Source organism: Ascaphus truei, chromosome 4, assembly GCF_040206685.1.
Source record: "Ascaphus truei isolate aAscTru1 chromosome 4, aAscTru1.hap1, whole genome shotgun sequence".
NCBI lineage: Eukaryota > Metazoa > Chordata > Amphibia > Anura > Ascaphidae > Ascaphus > Ascaphus truei.
Window position 1 is genome coordinate 308,858,426 of NC_134486.1, and position 23,637 is coordinate 308,882,062.

At 44.1% G+C, this 23,637-nt stretch overlaps 1 protein-coding gene across 2 annotated transcripts in view; it reads right to left on the bottom strand.

Moving 5' to 3' along the window:
* ARFGEF3 (ARFGEF family member 3) overlaps positions 1-13,281 on the bottom strand; it is a 127,025-nt gene extending 113,744 nt beyond the window's left edge. For both annotated transcript variants that reach the window (XR_012801143.1, XM_075597828.1), the window contains exons 1-3: positions 12,783-13,281; positions 7,008-7,059; positions 1,645-1,726 (exon numbers count right to left, since the gene is read on the bottom strand). Coding sequence is in view for 1 of the 2 variants with exons in the window: in XM_075597828.1 (XP_075453943.1) it covers positions 1,645-1,726; positions 7,008-7,059; positions 12,783-12,867 (219 nt within the window). In the remaining variant the exon portion in view is untranslated. The remainder of the gene's footprint in view (positions 1-1,644; positions 1,727-7,007; positions 7,060-12,782) is intronic.
* Positions 13,282-23,637: the final 10,356 nt, after the last annotated feature.

The following is a 23,637-nucleotide window of genomic DNA, read 5'->3' on the forward strand; positions in this document are numbered from 1 at the left end:
TTTTTTATTTCATTGTTTGCCAATAAAGTATTTTAACTATATCATTATACATTTAGTTTGACTGAGTGCTAGTATACTAGGTTCCTTTTCTTCTGTATACTCCAATCCCTTACCTAGTAAGCACCTCAACATTGTGGTTCACATTGTGGCGGTGCGGGAGTTTCCCTTGTGTGTAGCTTTCTACAGGGTTAGAACAGTCCATTAAAACAGTCCAGAGCATGTCTGAGCCCTTGGTCAGGAAGGCTCCGTCTTTATGCAAGAAAAGGGTGTCTGTGATTCCAGTAGCAGCGTGGTTCTGCTGGGTTCCAGGGTAAGACACAGACTGCAGCAAGTTCCAGGCTTTTAAGCCCTGCTAATGATCCAGTTGAGGGCTGGCTAATTAGCTCAGGCTGATATTTAACCAGCTCAGTGCTGGACTCAGCAGCTATACATGCAAAGTAATTAGGCAGGGGAACTACTGTCACAGGCATGAATGGCAACTTTGAAATATATAGAACAGTGGTTTCCAACTTTTATAGGTTAGGGAACCCTATAATTATATAGTGAAATTCTGAGTAACCCCAACACTTTCTAATACCACGTCTGGGATCAGATGCATTGTAAGGAACCCCAACACTCTCTAATACCACGTCCGAGATCAGATGCATTGTAAGGAACCCCAACCCTCTCTAGTAGCACGTCTGAGAGCAGATGCATTGTAAGGAACCCCAACCATCTCTAATAGCGCGTCTGAGATCAGATGCATTGTAATTTCTTCTGTATTTGGTACAATTGTCCAATGACCTGAAAATTGCAGGGAGCCCTCTAGTGAAGCCCTAAGAACCCCTGTTTAAAAGCACTTAATATAGAATAAGACCCTAAGACGGAAATGTCATAAACACATACAGCATCGCTGTGCACAATGTCAACATTTGTATTTAACAAAGATACTCGTGGTTTAAATGTGCGTTCACATGAAATGTGTTGAATGTAAATGGTGCCATTGTACATTTCATACAATATATATATATGTAAGTGTGTGTTGTCAAGATGACTTTCATGACATTTAACATTATAAATGTTGTAATGTTATTTATTCTTATAATATTTATAACTTGCTCTTATAGCATTTACCATGTTGCTGTAGGTCACAAGTTAATTTGGTAAAGGTTACTATTTATTAAAAATGCAATACAAGTATAATTCAATATAAGTAATATATTGTTCCATTATATTTATTTATATTAACATTAACATATAGTAAAATCATATAAATTATCACATACTCATAGATAAAATATAATGCCTAAATATCTATTGGCTTACATTAATTTTATGGTAAAGCAGCTTCATATCAATTTAGTTCTTTCAAAGTGACTACTTAAAGCAGATGGCCTGAACCTAAGTCACCTTATGCAAATGGCACAGCTAAAAGATGCCTTCCAGTTCTGTAAATGCATTTCCACAAGACACCCAGATTTCCCAAAGACAGCTTAAATATGGCTGTAAGACTTCTTCTCCACTGTGTTTGGCGAGCCTTGCCCACAGCTGTATTTCTCCCCTTAAAATTGGTAAACTCTACGTTATGAGCTTCTAGGTACTGCAAAACAAAACGATGAACACAAGGTACCACGTGATATGCCAAAGATGTGCAGTGTTCCTTACCTGCATTCCAGCCAGGGCATGTTGGGCCAACTTGACATTCTTTGACTCCAGTGCAAGTTGAAGGGGAAGAAGACATCTCTCCCTAGAACCAAACCAAGGAACAAAAATGTTTTAAAAAAGGAACAACACTTTAAAAAAAAATAAACTGAGTCCTTTCTATACATAAAATAGAAAGCATGTGAGATCATGTTATTTACACGTAAGATAAGATACCCCATCTGCACCAGAGAGGCTGCAACTAACAATATAACAAGTCAAAGCAGGAGTAGGAAACATGCAATGGATTTTAGTTGTATAGCGACAAGAGAAAATGGGCAGAATGTATCAAGAACTGTCATAATCTACTATTAATTGAATGCAATGTCCAGGCATTATGGGCTGCTATCTACTGTTCTGAAGGAGTAAGTAGGACTTCTATTAGATGAAAGTATAAGGACCGCCACTTTCTACACATTTAGTTAATTTATTAAGAATTACAGTAATCTATGGAAAGATAGATGTTGGATCCATGTTAATCTCTTTCCCCCATTTCATGATCACAGCAGTAATACTGTAGTTTGAAGAGAAATGCACTTATAAAACCTTCTAGTGCTGTTAATATACAGGAAAGTGATGGAGTTAATCTCAATAATAATAAATGATTCAGGGTCATATTTACTAAGTGGTGCTGAGCCATAAGGCACCTTACAGCCCAATTCTGTCAATCAGCCATAACGTGCCTTTATGGCTTAGCACTGTTAAGTAAATATGACCCTTGCTGTGTTAAGCACAAAAAAAGTGCACTGTTGCCATCTCTTCACATGATCATTGCATTGCCTGGAAACGCTGCTGACAGGAGAAGGAGGCCTCTGACCATCTGAGTCACAACATCACCGCAGCATCTACAGATGTGGCCAACGTTATTGCAGCCCGGGGTGCTCTCGCGCGGTGACATGGCGCAATAGCCCCACCCCTACTCGCGCGGCTGATTCAAAACAATGTCCGCTTCCCCCGATAGCCCACTGCAGTGCACATGGGTCGCAATATCGCTGGCTACATCTGGAGGTTAAAGGTGCTAGTACTTAGTTAATAAAGAAATGGCAGGTCAGTTGACTGACAGATGTCAATGGAGTTCTAGCAACAGGGAGCAGGGAAGTGATAATCTTTCTATGGAGCACTAGAGATAAACTGAGCATAAACACTAGACTGTATGCGTGTGCATGATGTAGGGTCAGAATTAATCACGAGATCAGATCTCAGCCGAATAAAGAGGCAGAGATCAGATAAAATATTGAATTCATTAAATATTACAGAATAATGTAGCATGGGTTTGCAGTGGAGTCACTTTAAGTAATCAAAGTGGAAGAGCGGCAAGTGAGATCATTAACCCATTCAGAGCTAGAGGATCATCCAGTTTATTAACAGTAAAGAAATTATGTGAATATACTGTATGTTTTTTTATCTTTTTACAAAATATTATGTGATGCTCCTGGTAGATTAATCAGTAGACAAGTACGTTCTACAGTGTAGACTCTACACCACATTTATTATTATTATATTTTATTTGTATGTTGCCAACCCATAGTACCGTGGTGTTCTTCCTTTTGGATGTATTCATTCATGGACTTATTCGATTGAACGTAGTTTCTGACTGCATTTTTAAGCGGGGATGCCAAGCATTGCAAGATTTGCTTGCACGTATTGATTTGCAGACTTGGTGAGATTTTTTTGTTTGGCTGATGTTATACTTGGATCGGTTTTGGATTCATTGAATCAGAACAGCCCATTCAGGTAATAGAATCCAAAGGCAAACCCTGTATGATTTGCAAATGCAGACAGCCTCAAATTGTCAAGGGAAGGCTGCCAATGTTGTTCATACGAATGATACTTAGTTACAGGAAACATACAAATCAATATGTGCCCTCTGTTAAAATAGGGAAGGGATCCAGAAAGTTTTAAAAATGTATATTATAAAAAAGACTTTATGAAAGAGCTTTGACAAAGTAAATGCCAACAATGTGACAGGTGTTTTAAGAATATACTGGCCAGAATATATAGAAAATAGAGATATGAGAATTTTTTAATTTGCCGTGAATATTAGAAAATGCGAACGGACGCCATTTTTGCAGCATTAGAGTAAAAAAAACAACAACAAAAAAAAAACACCACTATTTTTTATTTAAATACTCGAAAATTCCCAAATTAGAAAAAATTATATGCAAAATAGGAGAATATATTTGCAAATCCCCCTCCCCCAAATATTAGAAAATTGGACAATATTTGCAAATTCACTCCGAATAAACTGTAAACACCATCATATTTGCAATTGTTTTTACATTGTTTTCCCAAAATGCGGGGTTCGAGGGAACAGCAAATAAAATTGACAAATTCCCCCATGTCTAATAAAAAAAAAAAATCTTGTTTCAGGGATACTGTATGTGGGATAAAAATTGGGAGATTTCTAAATCTAAATGCCTGAAAGGCATTAGGATGAGCAAAATATTTTCTAGGAAAAAGTACATACATACACACACACACACACACACACACACACACACACACACACACACACACACACACACACACACACACACACACACACACACACACACACACACACACACACTTTTCAGCTAACAATCAACATGTCAACCTGAAAAGTAGAGAGTTTGCTATATATATTACACCTACATCACATTATAGTTGTTACCCTACTTTTTCTTAATTTTATTAAACAAACGTTTAGTGTACATGTTGTATTTGGTTTTCTATGTCCTTTTGCACCACATTTTATGCTCTTTGTGTATCAATACTGGTATACTGTATGCACCTCCGTTTGAGAAGCTCTGGCCTAGAGCAATAGTTCTCTCCCTCCCTGTTGGAGAAGTTCAAACAATTACATTTAACTTCACAGGAGGTGTATACAACTCTCCAGGGCAACATTAAATGGTTAGCTGATGTTTCTCAGTCATTTCCCATCAATACCTCTATGTGATCTACTTTTAAGCAAACTAGGGGTCATTTATCAAAGTCGGCACACTGCAATAGTGGGGCGGGGGGATAAAATGCACCAAATTGATGAAGGAGAAACATTACCATTTAAATCTATGGCAGTTTTTTCTTTGTATAGTATTTTTGCCCCAATTTCTTTTTAGCCAGGAGACTGCGGTCTTAGTTGCAAGTTACTCTTCCAACTGTATGTGCCGGGCCTTTTCACTTCATACCTTATATGATCCACAAATCTATACTGTATTACATCGGCTTTTGGGTGTCTCCGGGACTAACAATGGATGTTTGGTGTTTGCTATACCATATCCAAAGAGATTGAGAGGCATCTTAATACACAGCCGGGCATGAAAGGAAGGTTTCGCCAGACCAAACAGACAGGAGGTGAAGAAAGACACATGATCCTCATTAATTATTAAGTACATTGGAAGCCACAGACTAATAATCTATACTCACTTTTATTTCCAAACGTTTTACTTTATTAATTAGAATTCAGAAAGTGATTATTTGGAGAAGCAAAAGGGACACCAAAAATGCAGCTATCGTATCCGATTTAGTTTCTGAATCTTCAATTTCTAAAACGTAGGAAAAATATTACTCCAACCATTTTTGTCTTTTGTCCCAGCTGTTTATGTATGTCCAAGTTTTAGTTCAGAGTTCTAAAAGCTGTACTGATCGGGAAAATTGTAGATTTGTTGTAGGTTGTGATACCTTTTAGGGCACTAACATCACGGTTCTTCACCGAAGAAAGTATAGTGTAAAGCAGCGGTGCGCAAACGGGGGGGTGCGAGATTTTTCTGGAGGGGGCGCGGTCGGTTGCAGAGGCCCCGCTCTCTTCCCAAAGGCATTCAAATTAAATGCCGGGGGATCGTGAAGCCTCTGCAACCGCAACTTACCGTGATTCAGCCGGCGTCTGGAAGCGTCTCCATGGCAACGCAGCATCAAATGACGCCGCGGGGTCATGCGGCATGTTGTCAAACACGCGTTGCCATAGCAATGCGGCGCCATTTGGTCACGTGATGTCACATGACCATGCACGTCATTTGATGCCGCACTAAGCGAAGGGGATGTGGGGGCGCGAGCGCCGGGGGACACAAGGCAGGGGGGGCACAGGAGCAAACCCCTGGTGTAAAGGGTTCTCAAAATCTCATACTGTAGGTTTCTTCTCCAATCTGCGAGATTTTGAAGCTGTTCTGCAATTAATAAATATGTTCTCTAAAAGAACTTGCAGAGGAAATCTAAAAGAAAAAAACATGGAAGGTTTGGAAAGCCCTGTACACTATAATATCAGCTACGAGGAACCCTGGTCCCCAAGAGTTATCACAACATATTTTCAGGATCTTCAACATTTTGCTTCATACTGTGGTTTTCAATCTGTTGTGAGGAGAGTACCAAAGGTCCCCTGAGAAGAAGAAAGTGTACCCTTCAAGACCAATCACTGACTTCTTGCCCATTATTTTTAAATGGAATAATTCCAAAGGGTTTTTAATGTTTTGTACTGTAAATATATACATTATATACAATTAAGAAATCTGTTAGATTATTTAAAAACATAAGCCCTGAAAGAGCAATAGTATCTTTACGTACATACAGAAAATGTACTGGGGTTCCACAGTCGCAATACAGTTATAAAAGAATTCGGTGGTGTCACAATCAATTTTTCAAGGGTTCCACAGTTTGCAGAATCATTGCTTTGAATATATGGTTATTAATAGCTTTTCATATTTACGCTAGAATGTCAAATCCTGTCTAAATCTGACCAACAAATACCAAGAAATGTGCACTTTACACAGCATTTGTCAGTGACCTATCTGCAGATATAAGCTTGGCCACGACAGCACAAGTGACTGTTCTCCCATCACACCAATGTACGACACTCCTGTTTATTTTCACAGAAACATTGTCATTGAAAACAGGGTTCAAACAGATGTATGGAGTCCACAGAATGCTGCCAGGTATAGGGCTTCCAGCTTCGGAATCAGTAAGTTGGGCTACATCTGTAACCGTAAAAAGAATGCTGGCGAGATGCCAAAACGGCTGTGATCAGGACTGATTAATAAAGCAGTTGTTATCAAATTCCCAATGCAGGCCACTTTTATTGGGAAGGCCATTATTGTCATAATGATATTTGCGAATTGAGTGAAAAGGGAAAAGTCAGGTTGTTAAAGGAAAACCCTTTTTTATATTATTATGATATTATATTTGTATGGCGCCATTCAATTCCGCAGCGCAGAACACCCGGAATAGTGAGAAACCTGCTCTCTCGGATTATCCAGGACATTTAAGGATGTTATCTTCTGCCACATATTGCATGCCGACCCCTCTGCATTCAATGGGTTAAGGGAGATTAATGTTCTATGAAACACATATTTACTTACCTTAGCTGGTATGGGGAGATCTTGGTTACATCAACTGGAGCTTCCAGGGTTTCTATGTTATTTAGAGAGAGAGAAATATATATACATAAATTAATGTATTAATAGATCACAGGATCACAGTTAATGCAGAAATGCAATATATATCTTGCTGGATGCATCAAATTGCCGATCTCCTAACTCATTTTATTTCATATAAAAAACCTTTAAACAGGATCAAACTTACATCAAACTTACACAATTGTAACTATTTTGCTTTAAAACTTGTTATGGGTCTTATCTTACCTAAAAAGTGGTTAGGCATGCTGTCCTCTTCCCACTAACTCCCCTCTTGCGATTTCAACCAAGTATATGTATCAATGTTCCCTACTCCTTTTTCTTCTGTGTATCCCCACCCCCAAAATCCTACAAAGCGATTGCTAGCAATTTAAGTTTAAAAAAAAAGAAACTCAAGAAATGGAGCAATACGAGGCTTGAGGTTCATTTGAGCATATCTGAATATCCCCAAATTGCTGATTTTAAGTGCATATTCTGGTATAAAATTATGCCAATTAAATCAATGCAAATAACAATGTAGCTTTTTCTTTCTTCAATATTATTTGAGATTTTAGACCAGAATGTCAGTAATAACAGACTGTTCCATTTCCTGAGTATATTCCACATTGTGTCCCTGCAGAGAACATTTAATTCATGAAATGCAGATAAGCATATGAAAAGGAGTATTAAACACCCCACCTATAATTTGCTCAAATACAAACAGACCTGCGGATAAATCTCTCGCAAACACTCTTCAGTTTTGTCAGGGAATACAAATGGAAAGGCTTGAATGCAAAACATGGCCCTTAAATGCCCATAATGCAGCACCTGCTGGTTTAAATAGAAGACTTTGAAAACATGAATCTAAGTGCAGTATGCTATGAAACTGTGCTTTTCAACTTGTGCTCAGTGGAATCCTGGGGTTTTATGGGATGTTTCCAGGGGATCTACTAAAAAAAATGATTAATGGTGGAAATTGTGCCTTGCCATTTATTGTCATTCTTTTTTTTTCTATATTACAGTATTTTTCCTTTAAGACAAATATTAGTAGAATATGCTAAAACTGTACAGTATTAATATTTTTATACATTCTGCACTACGACAATATTATTTTAGGTATGTAGTGTCGTGTAAATTCACGCAGAGGCAATGACAGGAGACTTGCGCCTGGAAAAATAAACGTAGGCTTTTATTCAGCCGAAGTCAGCAACTCAAAACACAGCTCTTTCTCAGCACGCACACACTGTGTCCATCTGCAGACCAGGAACAGCCAACTGTGAGCTGTATGCCTTTTAAACTTTAACAGCCCAGTTCAGCACATTAATCCTCCTGCCTCCTCCAGGCAGGGATTAACCCTTTGCTAATTGACACCCAACAGTCCAAGCTGTTGGTAACAGGCTTGCTTCTGCTACAGGTATCTTATATGGGTTTCCATTGAGCCTCAAGAAAATTCTAAAAGCTTCCACAGTTCTTTAAAAGGTTAAAATTCTCTGCTTTGGAAACGTAAGTTCAAATCAGAACCAGCATGCCCGTGGCTGTACTATTAAGGCGAAGGCCCCGCTGCACACGCCAGCGCGCCCGCACTGCGTCCAGGCGGCACATGTACGGAACTTCACCGCTCTCTGCGGTCCGTAGGGAGCATTTTTAGGTGCGGGGGTTGGGGTGGTTGCTTCCCCTTACGAGACATCATGTTTCAGTGGAGTTTTGTGTTTACAACAGACGACAGAGAAGCCCAATGCTACATCCAACATGACAGAAATACACAGTAAAATACTTATATATTCTCTTGAAAAAGGGTCATCTAGTTTAACCCTTTGGCCAAAGCGTTGCAAGCCTGCGAGTTTTGTGTTTGCCTTTCTACGAGGCAAAATAATGTATATAGAAATATAGGATGAGTATCGGTCGTCTAAATTTAGCATAGGTTGAACTCGATGGCCATATGTCTTTTCTCAACCGTATCTAGTACGTAACCATGTAACATACATAGATTTAAATTGAAAAAAAAATCTTGTATTGCATAGAGCCTGACTAACCTACTCCAGATATGGGATTCCTAATATGGGAGACCACCTCATTGTGCTAATATAAGCCTTAGAATGTGGAGTTCCAGCACACAGTACTTCCATTGAGATTGATGAGAACCTGCACATCTCATGGCGTCTGCATCATTTCCTTTTTATCTACCACAACAATAAACATTGAAACATGTCCGGCATTAATAGTGTAGGTCGGATATGAACAAAATCGGTTTAGAAGAAAAAAAAAACAATATGGTTATTTAAGGCATCAATGTTTTGGTCCAAAATGTGTATTTTTATCAAGATTAATGGTGTGAAATGTGCTGCACCCAATCTACTAATTATTGCATTTAAAATTTACAGTCTGCAAAACATGATTACTGGAAAGGGCAGACATCCTTTATTCTTTAGAATCATTGTAAACAGTGTATCACTTTCGTCGTGCATTCATCTTTTAAAGTTCCTCTTTTTTTAGCCTCTACCCATTAAACTGCTGAGATCCACACTATGCAATGTCCTTGTGGTACGCAAATGTGGAAGAAAATCCAAAGTGGGTTCTTCTGGGACATTCAGAGAAGCACACGCAGTATGTGATAATACTAGAATGACAGACCTTTCTGCTTATTTTCCTGCTGCTATCTGACAAATGTGAACTAAGCACATTCATGTGTAGTAAAGGTTATGGTCTCCTGGCAACACTACCATGAGGCTATAATCTACTGTCAATTCACTATAAATGGTGTTAACCTTCTGATTTAATACTGACTAACCTTAAAACTCACCCCACAAGTTAGACATCCCAACAGCCTGCACTTATGGCTACTGTCCCACAGTCCCTCCTACCACCCATTGTGGCCAAGCACTGCCATCTACAGCACTTATTCCCTCACCTGCTGTCTCTGTAAGTTTCCCCTCAAACCTCTTAGATTGTAAGCTCTTCTGGTCAGGGATTTCCTTTCCTATTGTCTGATTTTGCTGCGCTTAATGTATTTTAAATTCCCTGTACTGTATTCTTTGTGAAGCGCTGAATACACTTTTGGCGCTATATAAATAGACATACAATACAATACTAGTCTTAGCAAATATAAATATAACACAACCCTGACAAAACAGGGAAATGTAAATGTTATCAAATGTGTTTGTATCACTAGCCAAATATTTGAGGAACTGAAATGTAATTTTTGCAAGTAAAGGGCATCTCAGATTTGAGAATTTCCACCAGTTTCATTACAGTTTGCTATAGAATGCTTAATGTGATGTAATAATGTCCTGTGTCAGGCAGTGCATGACTTGAGGCAGAATTCTATCCTCTGTGGCAGGAGTCCGGTATCCAAAGGGGCCAGATAAGGAAACATTTAGGAGTAGAAAAAATTACTTGAAGACGTGAACAATATTGTATTTCAACATTTTCTAATCACATAACATCTGTACTATATATATATTTACAGTGCCTTAATTTACAAGTAGGTTTAAGTGTAAAAAAAATGTGCACTTAGCTCCTAAGCAACTAGCATGAAATTAGTAGGAGCAGAGAGTCCAGGAGCCATGTTGGCCACATTTGGCCAGCAGGCAGCCATTTAAAAAGAGCCCTGGTCTATGGTAAGGGGTTCCAATGTCATGCTATCTACAGTCATACTATTATTGGAATAATGCTTGATAATTAAGCCCTTCAGTGCCAGAGGGCCCAGCAACACAGAGAACATCATACCAGTGGTCGAAATCACTAAAAAAAGTAGGGGGACTGTGCCTGATTATTTTAATTTTATTTTATATATATATATATTCACATGTCGTTGACAGGTCTGCAACCCTGCCTTTCACCATTATCACCTAGCACAGTGGTGCGCAAAGTGGGGGCGCGCCCCACAGGGGGGATGTGAGATTCGCTGTGGGGGGTTTACAGAGGCCCCCGCACGCTTCCCGAATGCATTTAAATTAATGCTGGGGGAGCTTCAGATCCTCTGTAAACCTTACTTACCTTGATTCAGATGCTCCTGGTGACGCGTCACCTTGGCAACATGGCTTCAAATGACACAGCGGGGTCATGTGACATCACGTTCCCATGACAATGTGACGTCATTACGCCAGGACGTCTGAATCAAGGTAAGAGGGGGGGCGCGAGGAGAGGGGAAAGCCATCAGGGGGACGCAGGGGAAAAAAGATTGCGCTCCCCTGACCTAGCATACAGTGCTTCACTGCAGAAAGGGATTCTGGGAAATGATATGTAAATGAGCTCAGTGTCATCTTTTGCCTGGAATCCATTTTTACATGGAACTCTTATAAGCTAATGCTTGCTGTTAACACAGCTTTTAAGCACAGCATGGGAATCAGATGCAAAGCCAAAGAAACCACTCACGGACATGTTTCAACCTTAATGGGTCTCATCAGTGTGAGGTTGGTTGTACTGGCTTTGCCATTTTCAAGGCTGTAGGATTTACTCAGTCATTTTATCTCCCTGTGCCGCACGCACCAAAAACATAGATTGTAAGCTCTACGGGGCAGGTATATTATGTATGCAAAAAAAATGTTTCTGTAAAGCGCTACATAAAACTAGCAGCGCTATACAAGAACAAACTATATATATATATATATATATATATATATATATATATATATATATATATATACACACACACATACACACACGTAATAAAAGTTAGGGCAGAGCTTTTTAGGCTGTATTTTATAGAGGTTTAAGCAATATTTAATTTATGTTGTTACAAAGGGAATGGCGGGTTTATATATATATAAATATGGTCAAAGAAAGTGAAATTGTAATTTTGTAAATAAAAACAGAGTGATACTTTATATGTGAAAATAAAAAGGTTGTTTTACTCTATACCCCATAGTACTATGACACTTTAACCACTGGTTAATACCACTGTAATTATCTACAACTAGTAGTATTTTCCTAATATAGATGTCTCTATGTTAATATTGAGAGACTGATCCAGGTTGAATGTATAGGGGTGGTTTAGCTGAAGGGAAAACTAAAGAATTTTCTGGGCGGGGTAACATGTCCCAAGCAGAAAAACAAGCTTGGAGCACTTTTTAATTATATTCTGTATTGCTTCATATGGCAGCATATTTACTTTCTGTGACTACAGGGCCAACATGTAAAGTGCATGGATGAAAAATGACAGGTGAATAAAATGAGAGAAATTAGATTGGCCTTTTTCATATTTTTTGCCCTGTAATACATGAACAAGGAGATGGCATCCAGAGGCAATAAACCAGCAGCTTTCATGCCCCCCCAGTCACACATGTAATGTGCATCTTGTTTAGCTTATTGTAGCAATCAATTATCTGCAAAGTTTCATATGGGTAACAAGACTATTCATGCCCTAGTGGTCCCCAGCAGGACCATGGACAGTAGCTCTGTCCTCCTGACCTATTGCTGCTCAGAGATCCATAACAGTGACTACATTAGGGGAGTCAAACATAATATTACTGCCCAGGAGTAAACACAAACATGGTATGGTTTATTTATGACCATTTCAGTGAATTCACATAATCTATTCTTCTACTAAAATACTATAAACTGAAATAACATATACTGGAATAGTAAAAGCAAACAACACATTGAAATTTGAGACATGCAGCCATTACAATAAAGAATGCAATCATATTACATGGGGTGTCTGTAGAAATGTACAGGGGCCTTTGTCAGCAGCAGGTCCACCTGTATTGTATTTAGAACAGGTGCTCTCCCTCTCGTACTCACCAATTGCCAAGGAGCAGTTCTCCTTAATAGCTTTGTATTTATTTCCAGACGCCTCTTTTTGCAGCTTTTTCAGGGTATCTTCCATGTTGATGTCTACGGGAGATCTCCACCAACGTGATGCTAAACAGAGACAGATAAGCCCTGGGTTTAATGAGCTCCCAGCCCCCTCTCATGCAAGCTGTCAGTGCGCAGCATCCCCGCGCTCGCCCTGCTGCTGCTGCTGCTGCTGCTGCTGCTGATGATGATGAATCATCTCAGAGCTCCATACGGACATGTGATAACAATCGCTGCCCGGGATCAGGCTTGGCTGCCTTTGCTTGGGCTGGTAGGGGTAGGTCGTGTTCATACAGATCGGGGCAGAGGGGGAGGAGAAAGACTTTTCTTCACTGCTTGCTAATTATCCTATTTACCCCCGTAAAAAAAATCCTAGTGTCTTACTTAGTGATTTTGCAAGAACAAAAAAAAAAACCATGTTTGCAACAAATGCAGACGAAGGGAGGCCAGGAAAATGTGGCAGAGGATTTCCTGTGGGAGGAATGAACATGTTTCAGTAAAAGATCATTGGCTGGTGTTAGGCGTTTGTGAGCATGCTCAGTACTCAGGAGCACTCATAGGAACCTGTGCTGTGCTGCCAGTCTTAAGTTACAGTATTTAGCTGGCGGTGTTACAATGTCATTTGCACCAATAAAGGGAGTTGGCAGCAGCACATGTTACATACTTGCTCACAATAACAGGTATTGCAGTAAAAATAAGTAAGGTAAAAGGGACATCTTTAATACATTTCTAAATTTAGTTTTTTAATTACAGAATTATTTTTATTCTGTCTACTCTATAGGCTCCTTGCTATCTTTTATCGACATACTAATTCAGTGTTGCTACCTTTTTATTTCTAGAAGAAATCCCTATTTGTGGGGCACCCCATCAGTTTTTCAATAGCTAGGTTCCTATAATGCTGGTTGGAAACTGAAAATAGATGCCTAAATACTGCTACATGTTACATTTACAATATAATTTATGGTTACAGAGTTATCCACACTTCTGGAATGCCCTTCCCTTCAATATCCACTAGCACCCGCTCTATCCACCTTTAAGACCCATCTTAAATCCCATGTCCTTAGCGAAGCATATGAGTTCTCTGCTCTGTGGCTGATACTATACACCTCATACATAAACCTTGGCCCCTTGCAGACGCACTTACCAGAACACCCTCCTACTGTCTCCGTTCGTATTTCCTACCTACCAATTAGATTGTAAGCTCTTCAGGACAGGGACTCCTTTTCCTAAATGACACTTTTATGTCTAAAAGCACTCCTTCCCATGATGTGTTATTTGTATTATTTATATGATTTATCATGTGTATTACTGCTGTGAAGCATTATGTACATGAATGGTGCTATATAAATAAAGACATACATACATACATACATACATACATACATACATTATTGAGCATGTAAACTGGCTGAAGTCGTAGCTCTATAAATGAACGAGCTAATTCTGAGCACTTGCGCTTCAAAGCTGGTTCAAATCCCAGTGTTAGCTTCTTGGAAAGTCATCTAATCACAAGGATCCATTGTGCCTGCAACATTCTGAGGGCTGTCTACACATCAGTACTACAGTATGTAAGAAACAATATTATTAATGTAAGAGGAAATTGCTACGTTTTGTTATTTTAAATGTGATGCGCCTTATTTTGTTAACAATACACTGAAATAAAGTTTTATTTGATTTTCTGCGGAAAATCATCAAGTTACAGTAGTGGGAAGTGTCAAACCGGCACCATGGTTGAGAAACTTTACATAGGGGAAAAAAGCCCTAAAATAAAATAGATCCTGATTCTATCAAAAAAGTAAATTCCAACTGTGGTACTCCCCATCTCACACTTTGACCAGAATGGTGATTATGTATACTTTATTTTATCATACCAAAGTTAACTAAACAGCAGTTAACTAAACAGTTACTATGTAACTATGTATGTATACCAAAGTTAACTAAACAGCAGTTTAGGGCAGCGGTTCCCAAAGTGGGGGGCATGCTGGATTTGTTTGGGTGGGCGTGGGTGGTTGCAGAGGCACTGCGCTCTTCCCCGATGCATTTAAATTAAATGCCGGGGGATCGCAACTCATTTACCGGGATTCCACAGAGCTGGTAAGACGCGTTGCTATGGCAACGCGGCATCAAATGACGCCACGGTGTCATGCGGAGTGATAACACGTCCGTCTCCATGGCAATGGGGTCACGTGAGATCACACCACGTGACCCCGCGGCGTCATTTGACGCCGCCAAACAAGGGAGGGGGGCATGAAAGCGAGGGGGAGCAGGCAGGGGGGTGCACCTCAAAAAAAGCGCTCCCCTCAGTCAGGGTACAAAACCAGGATCAGATGACCCAGACCCAAATGGAAGGTATGACAAGAGCATGGGCAAGAGCAGCTGGCAAGCGCTGATCGCACATGTGCGGCTGTTAAGGCCAGAAAAAAACAGGACATTCTTTTTTAGAAGTCTGGACCCTGGACAAAGTCTAAAAAACGTGATGTCTGGTCACCCTACAGGCAGGGGCCGCTAAGGTGACTCAGCAGAGGCCTAGCTCAGACTCTTTTCTGTCTAGAGATAGGGAGTGGGAGAGAGGTCATACTGTACATAGGAGGGGAGAAAAACTCCACCCTCCGACTGCAGGAGAGGTGAAACAGAGGGTGGTGGCCCTGTTCTTATTTTCTCAAATAGGGAAGTGCCCTGGTAGTCAGGCTTCCTAGAGAGATGAGGAGTAGAAGTATAGGCTCCCAGCAGGATAGCCTGTGTCCCCAAATGGTAACTGTGGGACTCTAAGAAAATGAGCAACTTATATCTTTGGACACCCTCCCGCTGTGAGCATCCCAGCAGAGTATAAGGTGACACACTCCTTCTGTGTGCATCCCAGATGAGTATAGGACATATATATATATGTCCTATACTCATCTGGGATGCACACAGAAGGAGTGTGTCACCTTATACTCTGCTGGGATGCTCACAGCGGGAGGGTGTCCAAAGATATAAGTTGCTCATATATATATATACAGTGCTTGACAAATCACCCAAAAATCTACTCGCCACCTAGTCCCGCCCCTAGTCCCGCCCCCAACCCGCCCTAGTCCCGCCCCTAGTCCCGCCCCCAACCCCGCCCCTGCTTTTTTTTAAATACATAAATAAAATAAATTGAATAAATTCCTAGTAAGAACATTCGTTTTTGACATAAGTTTATTTATTGTATTACATTATACTACAATTAGTCCTTGTTACGTGTGTGTGTGTATGTGTGTGTAAATGTCAGATCTAGAAAAAAAAGCCAGATGTGAATGACTAGTTTCCTGCACCCCTTAACCAGTGTCTGGATGCCCCCGCTTCACAATATTTAAAGCAGCAATCCCGCCTGGGATCTTACCTGATCCGCAGTCCCTCAATGTCCAGGTACCCTCATTCCTGCAATGTTATACATTGGAGGGGAGGTGTTCCCTACCTGTCTTCTGGGTTAGGGGGGATTCCGATGTCTCCCGTGTGAAGCTTGAGTCAGATCTGGAAGAAAGCAGTATAGGTTATTTCGGTGTAGTATAGGGCAGTTAAGATATACAGGGTAAATAAGATATCCAGATCGAGAGTGTGAGGCAGAGAGTGAGAGAGAGAGACACAGAGAGGGGAGAGAGACAAAGAGGGGAGAGAGACAGAGAGGGGAGAGAGACAGAGAGGGGAGAGCGAAGAGACAGAGAGGGGAGAGCGAAGAGACAGAGAGGGGAGAGCGAAGAGACAGAGAGGGGAGAGAGAAGAGACAGAGAAGGGAGAGACAGAGAAGGGAGAGAGAGAGAGACAGAGAGGGGAGTGAGACAGAGAGACAGAGAGGGGAGAGAGATAGAGAGGGGAGAGAGACAGAGAGACAGAGAGGGGAGAGAGACAGAGAGACAGAGGGGAGAGAGACAGAGAGACAGAGGGGAGAGCGAAGAGACAGAGAGGGGAGAGCAAAGAGACAGAGAAGGGAGAGCGAAGAGACAGAGAAGGGAGAGAGAAGAGACAGAGAAGGGAGAGACAGAGAGGGGAGAGAGAGACAGAGAGGGGAGAGAGACAGAGAGACAAAGAGGGGAGAGAGACAGAAAGACAGAGAGGTGAGAGAGACAGAGAGGGGAGAGAGACAGAGGGGAGAGAGACAGAGAGGGGAGAGAAACAGAGAGGGGAGAGAGAAGAGACAGAGAAGGGAGAGAGAGAGACAGAGAGGGGAGTGAGACAGAGAGACAGAGAGACAGAGAGGGCAGAGAGACAGAGAGGGGAGAGAGACAGAGAGACAGAGGGGAGAGAGACAGAGAGACAGAGGGGAGAGCGAAGAGACAGAGAGGGGAGAGCGAAGAGACAGAGAAGGGAGAGCGAAGAGACAGAGAAGGGAGAGAGAAGAGACAGAGAAGGGAGAGACAGAGAGGGGAGAGAGAGAGACAGAGAGGGGAGAGAGACAGAGAGGGGAGAGAGACAGAGAGACAGAGAGGGGAGAGAGACAGAAAGACAGAGAGGGGAGAGAGACAGAGAGGGGAGAGAGACAGAGAGGGGAGAGAGACAGAGAGGGGAGAGAGACAGAGAGGGAGAGAACAGAGAGGGGAGAGCGAAGAGACAGAGAAGGGAGAGCGAAGAGACAGAGAGGGGAGAGACAGAGAGGGGAGAGAGAGAGACAGAGAGGGGAGAGAAACAGAGAGGGGAGAGAAGACAGAGAGACAGAGAGGGAGAGAGACAGAGAGGGGGGTGGAGAGACAGAAAGGGGGTGGAGAGACAGAGAGGTGGGGGGAGAGACAGAGAGGTGGGGGAGAGAGAGAGGTGGGGGGAGAGACAGAGAGGTGGGGGGAGAGACAGAGAGGTGGGGGGAGAGACAAAGAGGGGGGGAGAGACAAAGAGGGGGGGGAGAGACAAAGAGGGGGGGGAGAGACAAAGAGGGGGGGAGAGACAGAGAGAGGAGAGACGGGGGGTAACTGACTGACTTGGTAACTGACTGATGGGGGGGAGGCAACTGACTGACCTGGGGGGGTGAACTGACTGGGGGGGGGGGTAACTGACTGACTGGGGGGTGGGATGACTGACTTTGACTGGGTGGGAGTGGGGGTGACTGGCTTGACTGGCTGGGTGGGGCGCGGGGGTGACTGGCTGGGTGCGGGGGGGTGACTGGCTGGGTGGGGGGTGACTGACTGGGTGGGGGGGGACGACTGACTGGGTGGGGGACTGACTGGGTGGGGGGGGGGGGTGACTGACTGGGTGGGGGGGGGGGGTGACTGACTGGGGGTTACCTTTGGTGTCCTGCACACACACACGTTTGCTCTCTCCCACACACACACACACACACACTCAATCACACAATCAATCTCTCTCTCTCACACACACACACACACACACACACACACTACAATCTCTCTCCCATACACACACACACACATTCAATCTCTCTCTCATACCCATACACACGACACGGGAAGGGACGTGCGCCGGAGCGGAGAGAGGGGGGGGGGGGGGAGAAACACCCCCGGCTACCTCAATATGTTCCGACCCGCGCCGGAGCAGCGGGAACACCGGAAGGAGGGGGGGTGGGGGGGAGAGGAGAAACACCCCGGCTACTACAGAATGTGACCCACGCGGGCAGCGGGAGCACCGGAGGGGGGGGGAGGAGGGAAACACCCCGGGGCGAGGGGGGGGAGGGAAACACCCCGGTGAGGGGTGGGGAGGGTAACACCCTAGCTTTTGCAGTATGTTCCGACCCGCGCGGGCAGCGGGAACACCGGAAGGAGGGGGGGGAGAGAAACACCCCGGCTACTACAGAATGTGACCCGCGCGGGCAGAGGGAGCACCGGAGGGGGGGGGGAGGGTAAACACCCCGGCGAGGGGGGGGGGGGGAGGAAACACCGCAGCTTTTTCAGTATGTTCCGACCCGCGCGGGCAGCGGGAACACCTGAGAGGGGGGGGGGGGGGGATGTATCAGTGTATCAGTGTATACAGTATATAAATATTTAAAGTGTATTAAATTCCCCCCACCTGAAGCATCTGTCCAAACTCCTCCATGACCGGATCCGTAAATTGTAAATTATAGGAGCTGACACAATTATACAGGAGAATATGAGGATGAGGAGGAGGAGGAAGAGGAGGAGCAGCAGACGCGCACGCACGCACTCACCCCCCCCCCCCCCATTACTTACCCATGCAGAAAGGGCGGTTTGAAGTCCTGGCAACTCCATCCCGCGTCACAGCCAATCAGCTACGATTTTTTTTTTTTTTTTCGAGCAGTGGATTTTTTTTTTTGTAGTGCAGGGGAATGGTTACTGGCCACGAGCCAATACCCGATGGCAGCTGGTGAGCTGGCGACCGGGTTTGATGAGCACTGTATATATATATATATATATATATATATATATATATATATATATATATATATATATATATATATATAAAAGCTATACGATACCGTTTGACCGAATATCAGAGGCAGCACTCCAGGAGATAGTCAAAAAGAATTGTATTTAGTATGACATTTGTCAAGCACTGTATATATATATATATGTATATAGATATATATACAGGCATACCCCGGTTTAAGGACACTCACTTTAAGTACACTCGCGAGTAAGTACAAATCGCTCAATAGGCAAACGGCAACTCACGCATGCGCCTGTCAGCACGTCCTGAACAGCAATACCGGCTCCCTACCTGTACTGAAGCTGTGCGCAAGCGGGGAGACTATAGAGCCTGTTACACATGTGTTATTTACATCAGTTATGCACGTATATGACGATTGCAGTACAGTACATGCATCGATAAGTGGAAATAAGGTAGTGCTTCACTTTAAGTACATTTTCGCTTTACATACATGCTCCGGTCCCATTGCGTACGTTAATGCGGGGTATGCCTGTATATATATATATATATATATATATATATATTTATATAGATACAGTAGGGCCCAATTGAAAGCAACCTCTCTGCCATCCCAGCACTGAAGCACTACCAAAACTATGGTCAGAGAAAGTTAAAGAACCGATGTCTCATTGACCAAAGATATAAAGGAGTACTCCAATCAGGGACCCAGAGGATATTGGGAACGTATGCAGAATATGTAATAAGTTATCTTATATGTTCAAGCAACTACTTCAATTGTTATAAGCCTGTGCCTCTCTAGGACCGCAGCAAAGCAACTGGAGAAGTTGTGTTTCTAAGAACCTGCTTGTCATGATAATATGATATTTTAGGTATTTGAATCAATCTGGTGCTTAAGGGGTTAATGAGCTACAGTTTGAAGTTGAAAATACAATATTTGGGGTCTGGCTTGTCATAAATCTGTGGTAGCTTGAAAGGGGCTTGATTGAAGTTGGGTGGGAAAAGTACAAAGAGAGGGTTTATGGTATGTTATGACCTTTTGCAGGCCTAGTGGTAAAAACTGATATTTTCTAGAGATAAGGACATATGTTCTGCCAGACAGGGACTCTGACATAAAGAAAAGGTTTTTCAAAACCATTCTCTGGAAGGGGTTTGTGGATTGCCAGGGAGGTGGAACTATCCTATGCCATCCTATGCCATCCCAAGATATGAAACATGGAATCAGGGACTTGACAGCGATGCTGACGTAGACAATTTTGATATTTGCATTTGTGACAGGGTGACGAGAACAAAGGGTCCAGATATGGGAGGTCTGGCAGGTACTGGGGAACAGATATTAATTTGGCACTTAAATTTAGTATTAAGACGGTCCTTTCGGTCTCTTTGCGTCTGCCATAAATGCCTGAATATATTGATGTTACTCACGTGTGTGTGAGTATAAGTTAAGGAAAGTTATAAATACATTTAGATATTGCAGGGTTTAGTTAAATGTCATTTTGTGAGAGGGTTTTTACTCTGTCGTAAAACTGCCAATCTCAAAGCTAATTTATGATGGAGGTGAGCTTATGTTGTTGCAATGGGGAATATTGTCCTTAAAGTCTGGGCAAGGAGGATGAAAAATCCGATTTCAACAGAGGTGCATTTGGACCAAACACGTGAATCTCATGTTCCTGAACCAGTGGCCTCTCTGGGGAAAACATATGACATATAGCGATGTATAGATTTTCTTTAATGTTATATCCTTTTTATTTTGAGAAGCTGTTCTGCATTTTATTGTAATTGTATGTTCTTGTAATACTTTTTCTGTAACCTAAGCACTGTATTTTTATATATATTAAAACTTTTAATACGTAATGCTTTGGGCTCTGTATGAACTTTTGCATGCTCTGGGGAGAGTATTTAAATTTTCGGACACATTTTGCTACAACGGAGTTTTGTGTGTTAATGTGCATAGTTTTGACTATAATAAACAGGGAGCTGGGGCAAGTATTAATTTGACATTTTATTTGCATATCCCAGGAGGTGGCAATGTATAGATATGATAGCAATTGAGTAAGGGGTTAACATGAACTCATTGCAGGTATTTTTGCGGAGGAGAAAGGTGAGTTGGCTAGAGTAGCCATGTGTATTAACCCTGGTTGCATATCTAAGTCACTTGTCCACTTGTGTGTGCTGTTCGTGATGGTGGTATATTGGGACAGATTTTGGGGAGATGTTAACTAATTTGAGGGACCGTTGCGAAGGTGAAGAGTGGGGCAGCTTGCGAGTGGTGTATTAATCCTTGTCCTGTAGAGGAGATATTGTCCATTTGAGGGACCTCTGTGGAGGTGAAAAGTGGGAGCTCTTGCGAGTGGAGTATTAACCCTTGTCCCATATGCAGGTCTCATGCTCACAGGGGTGCCATATGTGACACTGCTAATAAAGTCAACCTTGTTATAACTACAAAGTTTCTGGTGCCTATCCTTTCTCCATCACCACCCATCTGCACGTACCCAGCACCCTTATAAGGTAATATACAGAGGAATCCAAATATATAGAATATCAGAAGTAAACTCCTTAGGAGCCGGGCAGGGTGGGTTACATGTCTATAAACTAACTTGAAAAATAATTAAAAAATACAAATAGGTGTCAGCTATGTAAGACTCTACAGCAGGGCTGCACAACACGCGGCCCGCGGGCCGCATGCGGCCCGCCTGGCCTCTCTGTGCGGCCCTCGATGAGATTTAAAAAAAAAAAAAAAAACTTTGAAAAAAAAAAAAAACTTTGAAAAAAAAAAAAACTTTGAAAAAAAAATGGCGCCGATTCCCTGCGGTCCCGGCGCGCATGCGCTAGGCCCGCTCCGCCCCCCCCCCCCCTTCCCTGCTCCCAACGTGGGGTGGAAGGGCAAGTAACTCTCAGCTCCTCTGCGGGCCCGATTCCCCCCCCCCCCCCGCAACATGCAGCTCCTCTGCGGCCCCCCTTCCCCCCCCTGCGACGGCCCCCCTTCTTCCCCCCTCCTCTCCTTCCCCACTCCTCTCCTTCCCTGGTAAACCCTCGCGGCCGCATGCTGTCTGTGCCCTCTAGGAGCGCGCACCAGCAAACGCATGCGCTTCCTGTAACCCCCCTAACCCCCCTTCCCGGCTCCAGCAGGGGAATGCGCCCCACCAGTCCCGCGACCCGGAACTTCAGGGTCTGTTAGTAGAGCGCGGTTCCCCCTGCTTCACCTGCCATCGCCGCCATCCACCACCTCCTCTCCTCCTTTTGCCACCGTCGGCGGCAACAGAGTCTGCTCCCGCCGCCAACATCATCTGGTAGGCATGGGGGATGCTGACTTGGGGGGGGGGGAGGTATGCTGACTTGGGGGGGGGGGGGGGGTATGCTGCCTTGGGGTGGGGGATGCTGCTGCCTTGGGGTGGGGGATGCTGCTGACTTGGGGTGGGGGGGATGCTGCTGACTTGGGGTGGGGGGGATGCTGCTGACTTGGGGTGGGGGGGATGCTGCTGACTTGGGGTGGGGGGGATGCTGCCTTGGGGTGGGGGATGCTGCTGACTTGGGGTGGGGATGCTGCTGACTTGGGGTGGGGATGCTGCTGACTTGGGGTGGGGATGCTGCTGACTTGGGGTGGGGATGCTGCTGACTTGGGGTGGGGATGCTGCTGACTTGGGGTGGGGATGCTGCTGACTTGGGGTGGGGATGCTGCTGACTTGGGGTGGGGGGGTGCTGCCTTGGGGTGGGGGGGTGCTGCCTTGGGGTGGGGGATGCTGCCTTGGGGTGGGGGATGCTGACTTGGGGTGGGGATGCTGCTGACTTGGGGTGGGGATGCTGCTGACTTGGGGTGGGGGGGATGCTGCCTTGGGGTGGGGGGGATGCTGCCTTGGGGTGGGGGATGCTGCCTTGGGGTGGGGATGCTGCTGACTTGGGTTGGGGGGGATGCTGCAGACTTGGGGTGGGGGGGATGCTGCTGACTTGGGGTGGGGGGGATGCTGCTGACTTGGGGTGGGGGGGATGCTGCCTTGGGGTGGGGGGGATGCTGCCTTGGGGTGGGGGGGATGCTGCTGACTTGGGGTGGGGGGGGTGCTGACTTGGGGTGGGGGGGGGTGCTGACTTGGGTGGGGGATGCTGCCTTGGGGTGGGGGATGCTGCCTTGGGGTGGGGGGGATGCTGCTGACTTGGGGTGGGGGGGATGCTGCTGACTTGGGGTGGGGGGATGCTGCTGACTTGGGTGGGGGGGATGCTGCTGACTTGGGGTGGGGGGGATGCTGCTGACTTGGGGTGGGGGGGATGCTGCTGACTTGGGGTGGGGGGGATGCTGCTGACTTGGGGTGGGGGGGATGCTGCCTTGGGGTGGGGGGGATGCTGCTGCCTTGGGGTGGGGGGGATGCTGCTGCCTTGGGGTGGGGGGGATGCTGCTGCCTTGGGGTGGGGGGGATGCTGCTGCCTTGGGTTGGGGGATGCTGCTGACTTGGGGTGGGGGATGCTGCTGACTTGGGTGGGGGATGCTGCTGACTTGGGGTGG